At 42.3% G+C, this 6000-nt stretch overlaps 2 protein-coding genes across 2 annotated transcripts; one reads left to right on the plus strand and one right to left on the minus strand.

Moving 5' to 3' along the window:
- Positions 1-244: 244 nt before the first annotated feature.
- LOC139288538 (uncharacterized) lies at positions 245-2074 on the plus strand. The gene is made up of 6 exons (XM_070909848.1): positions 245-254; positions 354-490; positions 616-743; positions 826-885; positions 1016-1205; positions 1376-2074. Exons 1-6 carry the CDS (start codon positions 245-247, stop codon positions 1484-1486), a joined length of 636 nt encoding a protein of 211 aa, XP_070765949.1. The 3' UTR covers positions 1487-2074.
- A 1144-nt stretch (positions 2075-3218) lies between these two features.
- On the minus strand, positions 3219-6000 carry LOC139289258 (protein disulfide isomerase CRELD1). The gene is made up of 10 exons (XM_070910823.1): positions 5884-6000; positions 5698-5780; positions 5181-5291; positions 4781-4872; positions 4428-4607; positions 4229-4324; positions 4049-4132; positions 3768-3863; positions 3532-3672; positions 3219-3439 (listed from the first exon to the last, which is right to left on the minus strand). Exons 1-10 carry the CDS (start codon positions 5998-6000, stop codon positions 3219-3221), a joined length of 1221 nt encoding a protein of 406 aa, XP_070766924.1.

Here is a 6000-nt window from a genome sequence, read left to right on the forward strand (position 1 = left end):
AAGGCAACTGTTGCCACCGCAAAACACTCAGTGAATGCACAGGCATGTCTCGGTTTAATCTTTAACTAGTACCAGTACAGCAATTAGCTATATTTACATTTGGAGTTGTGTTATGATTTACTGCTAATAGAATTGCAACTTTAAGAAGATAAATAAAAAAAGTGCAGGATTTGACACTTGGGAAAGTTTCATTCCACAAAGATTGGACTTCTCTGGTGGGAACAGAAGAACTGGAACAAAAAAAATGAAACTGCGTAAGAAAACATTTTTGTTTTCTACATTTGTTGTATATTTTCGTGTTAGCAAACAATGTTAAAAATGTGCTGTGATTCTGTTTATCTTTATTATCACAGCAGCCATCTCCATACCTTCCACGCCAGTGTGCATTCCTTACAACACGCCTCCTGTCCGGGAGAGTCGCTGCCTGGTGGTCACCCCCATGACATTTCCCATCATCTCAGACTCTGCGCGGCTGTGGACAAGCAATCAGGTGAGCAGAGATTTACTGACACTTTATTCATTGTCTGACTGTTCTCCTGTGCATAGGAAGATGGGGTTTGCTTTTGAGGTAAAAAAGAAAAAGGAAAAAAATATTTGCTCAAATCTGCTCCCCAGACTATTCCGAGACTGAACCCTTTACATCCACCTCTGGTCCATAAACGCACCGTCAGTCTGGAGACGCCAGCTGTTCACCACCACAACCACCAGAGAACACTTATCTTGCAGAGGAGAGAGCATTACAGGTAGGATCACCTGACCAATAATAATTGATTTTTTTATTTGACAATTACCGATGCCATTGCCATTATTGCTTTGTTGTGTCAGGTATCATCAAGTGTGGCGAAAACCCTTTTATGGAACCAGCAGTGAGAGAGAAGAGTACAGGTAATATAATGAACACTTTCACTTCACCTCCTGTTATGACAAGTATTTTTCTTTTATCCTCTAAATCTCTCCTAAATGGGGGTTGCATTACACACTGCATACATACTTGTTACCATCCCCTTTCCTGTAGGAAGGAGTTGCGAGAGGAGTTAAAGAGGCAGATGGAGGAGAAATGTGTAGCACTGAAGCTGCAGCTGGCCAGCAAAGTGAAGGATGCCGATTATATAAAAGAAGTGGACCACCTTGCCCTGTCCAATGAAAGAGAGCGAAGGATCCAGCACGGCAAAGCAATGACAGCTTACAGAGACGAGAACAAGAGGGTAAGGTCCCACACATACATTATGTATCCACTGCTAATGCTTTTGTGTTTATGCCCCTTATGGTTGTGCCCTGAAAATGCTTCAACATGCTGGCTGCTCTCAGATTACAACAATATAGGGAGTGTTTGATGTTTTTCTCTTGTCTCTGCTGCGTGTGTGTGTGTATGCAGTTAATGGAGCAGAGCTGGAGGGACAGAGCACTAACACGCTCTCTGGAGGCCCTGAAGGAAAGAGAGCTGCTGTGCCTCAACCCCATTAACTGGAGTGGAACACTGAAATAGGTTGAACCTCAACATCCAGGGGCAAACCTTCAGACTCGCTGTAGCACTATGGCCATGCATGAATGTGATGCAACATATATGTATTAGTACATGTAATTAGTGCTGTGATAGCCGATTTAAGAGTACTCCTATGACACTGTCAGACTTTTGATGGACAGTTTTTTTTAAGTCTCAAAATCAATGAAGCAGAATTAGAGATGTTTTTTTTTGGTTCTGTACATTCTTCTTCTGGTGCCTACATTACCCACAATGCAACATGACCACCAACAGTTATTTGGAGATTCGGAGGTGTTGTGCTCGTAGCGGCTAATGTAGCCAAGAGCCACTAGCCTCAAACAGAGATGAGGGGCGGGCTACAGTGGTCTGGTAAGCTTAACTTATTTCTAACTCTTAACTCCCAGATTTTTTTTCCATTTCAAACATTGTAGTCTTCAGCCCCTAACAACATTTTTTTAAATCCAGCCACAAGACTTTATACAATATTTTCACATATGCAGTAGTACTCACATATACCTGCAGACTGTCCAATCATTTATGATGCAACACGCAATTGCAGAAAATAAATAAAAAGTCACTCCTCCTGTTTTATTTCATTTTGTCAACCTTCCTCTTTTAATTCTAAAGCAAACATTTTTAATGAATAATGACTCTGTGGACAACTTTCCACTCTAGGAAAACCAAAGATAAATAAGATGGACGGGTATGAAGTGACACTTCAGTGGCTTTCTTACATGATGCTACTATATCTGCTGCTAGAATTACAATTGAACAGATTTTTAAAAAACTGCATTGAAAATGCACAAACATACACAGAGGAAATGTCAAGAGCAAAATATGATAAAACATTTTCCCAATAAATATTGCTTTCAAAATAAATTAAAGGCAACAGAAAATGGCTTTAATCATCCAGATTAGAGCTGGTGTTGACCTAAGCACATTCCCTCACACACTCATTACGTGGTCGATAGCACGTGTTGGTGACCCAGCAGCTGTTAAAAGTCTTCCATGCCAAAGTAAGACAATAAATTAATATATACGGTGTAGTACCTTTGATTTCAAATCCTATTTTCATGCATTATTACTAAAAAGAATCATTCAGTAAGTAAGGAGGTAAAAAGCAATTCTGTGAACATAAATAACCAGTGGTTCATAATGGCAATATCCCAGAGTTTCAATGGGGTGATTGAGGAAAATTCATAAAATTCCCTCATCCGACCCCGTGCTCATCCAGACACGGCCAGAACGTGCATATCATTCAGTCTATGGGAAAACCTTTGCTTCGTAGCATTGAGATAATGAAAAACATGATGGATATGATGGCTGTAGGTTTTGATTGTGTGGAAGAAAACGACATCATTTCTTGCAATATCGAGGCCAAATGAGACATCCAAATGCATAATAGATTTTAACAATCAGTAGTGGTCTTCATGTCACCCTTGTTCCCAACAAAGTTGAGGTAGGTGAAGTTCAGTTCCCTTATATCAGTGCAGTGTTGCTTTGTTGTTCCTCTTCAAGCTTTATGGCGTCATAGCCTTCAAGTTCTCACTTTTTCCTGCATTATCCTATTCATAAACATAACATGAACCCAAGCCCTTTCAAGTAACTCCCCAATCCAAAATAAGTCCCTGAAAGGCTAGCATTGTAGGGACATTCTCCTGCCCCCAGTTGAGTCTCATTCACCCTAACTGGCTGGTATTCCAAGGTCCTTTCTCAAATCGTGGCCCCAGACAGTCTAGCGTCCCTTCAGAAATCCATCCAGCATGTAGTCTCCCTTTTCTGTAAGCCAGTATCCAGCCATAGCAGCCACACCTCCGATGAAAATGGCAGTGAAAACCATGTCACCCTTAGCAGCGAGCGTAGCTAGGGCACAGATTACAACGCCGAAGAACATCTGCTGCAGTACAAGGACCTCATCATCTGTCATGTCGTCAAACAGCCCCTTCTCTGGGCCAGCTGAGGCAGTAGAGGAAAAGAAACTTAGCCAACAGTTCTGAGAAGCTGTCAACAATACATATGTTTGTATATTTACTGCTACAACTACTTACCAGGAGGCTTATTCTCAACACAGATGCTATCTCTTCTAATGAATCCATCAGCACAGTCACAGTGGAAGGAGCCCTCCTCATTGATACAGGCCTCATTGAGTCCGGGGCAGGCAATCGCACGTTCGTTACATTCATCTACATCTGTGCGAGGAAGCAAAGAAAAAACGTTTAAGGAAATCAGGAAAAGGCACAGAGGTGTGGCATAGAAATTCAGTAAATAAGTGGTATATTCTTACCGAGACACTTCGCTCCTCTCAATTTGTAGCCACGTGAACATTTCTTACAGCGGGCAGGACCACTTCCCATGCAGCCCACACATGCCTGGTCACAGCCTGGATACATCAAAAGCACAGTGGTCAACATTACGTACTAAACTGGATATTTAATAGAGAAAACAATTAATTGCTGATGCCTCATCACACTTAAAAATTATTTCAGTCTTGAGGGAAACATACTATCATGCTTTAATTATGTACAATACAGTACGCTGACACCAGTAACTACACAAAGAGCATACCTCGGCATTCATATGATCCCTCTGTGTTGTGACAGTAGGTGTTGGAGGGACAACGAGCCAGCTCTGTACCGCACTCGTCAATGTCTAAGAGACATACAAGGGCAGTCAAACAACACACATCCAGAAAACTGGCACAGAGTCAGTGAAATATTACCACATGACCTCTAAAGCCAAACTCACCCACGCACTTGTTGTCATGAAGGATCCAGCCGAGTTTGCAGTCAAGGCATTTGTAGTCCTGCGGCCCTGAGCATTTCTTACATGAGTGGTAGCAAGCTACAAAAAGATGAAAAATGAGGAGACAGTGGGAGGGTCAATTTTAGACAAACAGAATTACATACATGTAGAGTGCTGAAACAGTTGTCTGAATCTGGGGCACCTGCACAGGCTCCTGTGCTGTCGTTAGAGCTTTTCTCCCTGTAGTAGCCATCGGCACAGCTCTGGCACAGACGGCCCGAGTATCCGGGATCACAGACACACTCTCCATCTCCCAGACGAGTCCCCTCCCCCTCGCAGCGACCCAGACCTCCACACACACCACCAGGGCCGGATGGACACTCTGTATTGGAAAATATGCTATTAGTGGTACTCTGGAACTCTTAAAAACTAAGGCTCTGAATTAGCATGGTCATTCTTAACATGGGACAACCAAGGATAAATTAGGCCTGGCATGATATGGTTTTCTGTACTGGTATCAGGAGACTTCTGTTGAATGCTTTACGTTTTTCACACCTTTGCAGTCAGGTCCAAAGCGTCCAGGTAGACAGCAGAGTCTCAGCTCCTCTATGCACAGCCACTCAAACAGGTCCGGTGCCTCCTGCTGCCTACAGGACACACACATTACATCATGGCAGTCATGGAGTTAAAACAGGGGTATGGTAATACATCTAAACAAAACATAACTACACACACCGCTGTGGCCAATACTGTCCCAATTTAAAAAATGAATAAATAAAATTAAAACTAATTTAATTACAGGACATCCAAATAAAACCCTACTTAAGAGATTAAAACAATGACACTCACTACATAAATACTGAATGAGGATATTCCTAATTTTAATTTTCCCATGAAATCTAGAATTAGCTGTCTGTGATTCACCAACAAATTCTACTACATAATGCACATTTACCTGTGGAACCACCATGTCTCCACCTGGTCCTCTATCTGCTCCAGCAGCTGGTTACATTCAAAATCTGTTTTCTCACAAGCAGCTTCTACTATCTCGAGGAGCCGAGTCTCACTGAAACAAGAGGCCAGCGATTAGAGATGCACGGCAAAAGTAGAATACCAGAACAGATGCTGCCCCACCCCCTACCCCCCAAAGACTAGTGGAGCCTTACTCTGGGCCCCCTGAGAGGATTGACTCCCCTCAGTGGGCTGTAACATTTAAAATAGACAAGTCTTACACATATTACAACATATAATACAAATGTCCAGGGAAGACAAAGGACTTCCGAAACTGAATGACATTATTCAGGATGGTTCCAAGAAACATCATACATAATACATTTTCTACAATAATTTGCGTTATCTGTTTGTCTTTCCTTTTTGGCATTTGTGATACCAAATATTGACAGACTGGACACTCTAGTAAATAAGAAACACAGCAAAGTGTAGGTGAGACTCCAATTAAAAATTTGTCTTACCTGCGTGCATACTTAGCCAGCTTTTCTTCTTCCCAGGCAGTGTTACCTCCTCCAAAGTTCTTGTTGGCTGTTTTCTCCAAGCCCTAAAAAAAAAAAAAAGGAAAATTCCAGGACTCAGGAATACTGAAAAACTTGGCCCAAGAAGACAAGCATGAACTGATGGCACATTTAACTTAACTGCAGTACCTTAATGAAACTCTCTGAGAGTTTTCGGCAGGTCTGGCATGGCGCAGTCTGAACTCTCACCACAGACAGCTCTGAGAGAAGCACCAGAGCAGGCAAGAACGGCCAGGCCCACCACAT

This window comes from Enoplosus armatus, chromosome 8 (assembly GCF_043641665.1).
Source record: "Enoplosus armatus isolate fEnoArm2 chromosome 8, fEnoArm2.hap1, whole genome shotgun sequence".
Classification (NCBI taxonomy): Eukaryota; Metazoa; Chordata; class Actinopteri; order Centrarchiformes; family Enoplosidae; genus Enoplosus; species Enoplosus armatus.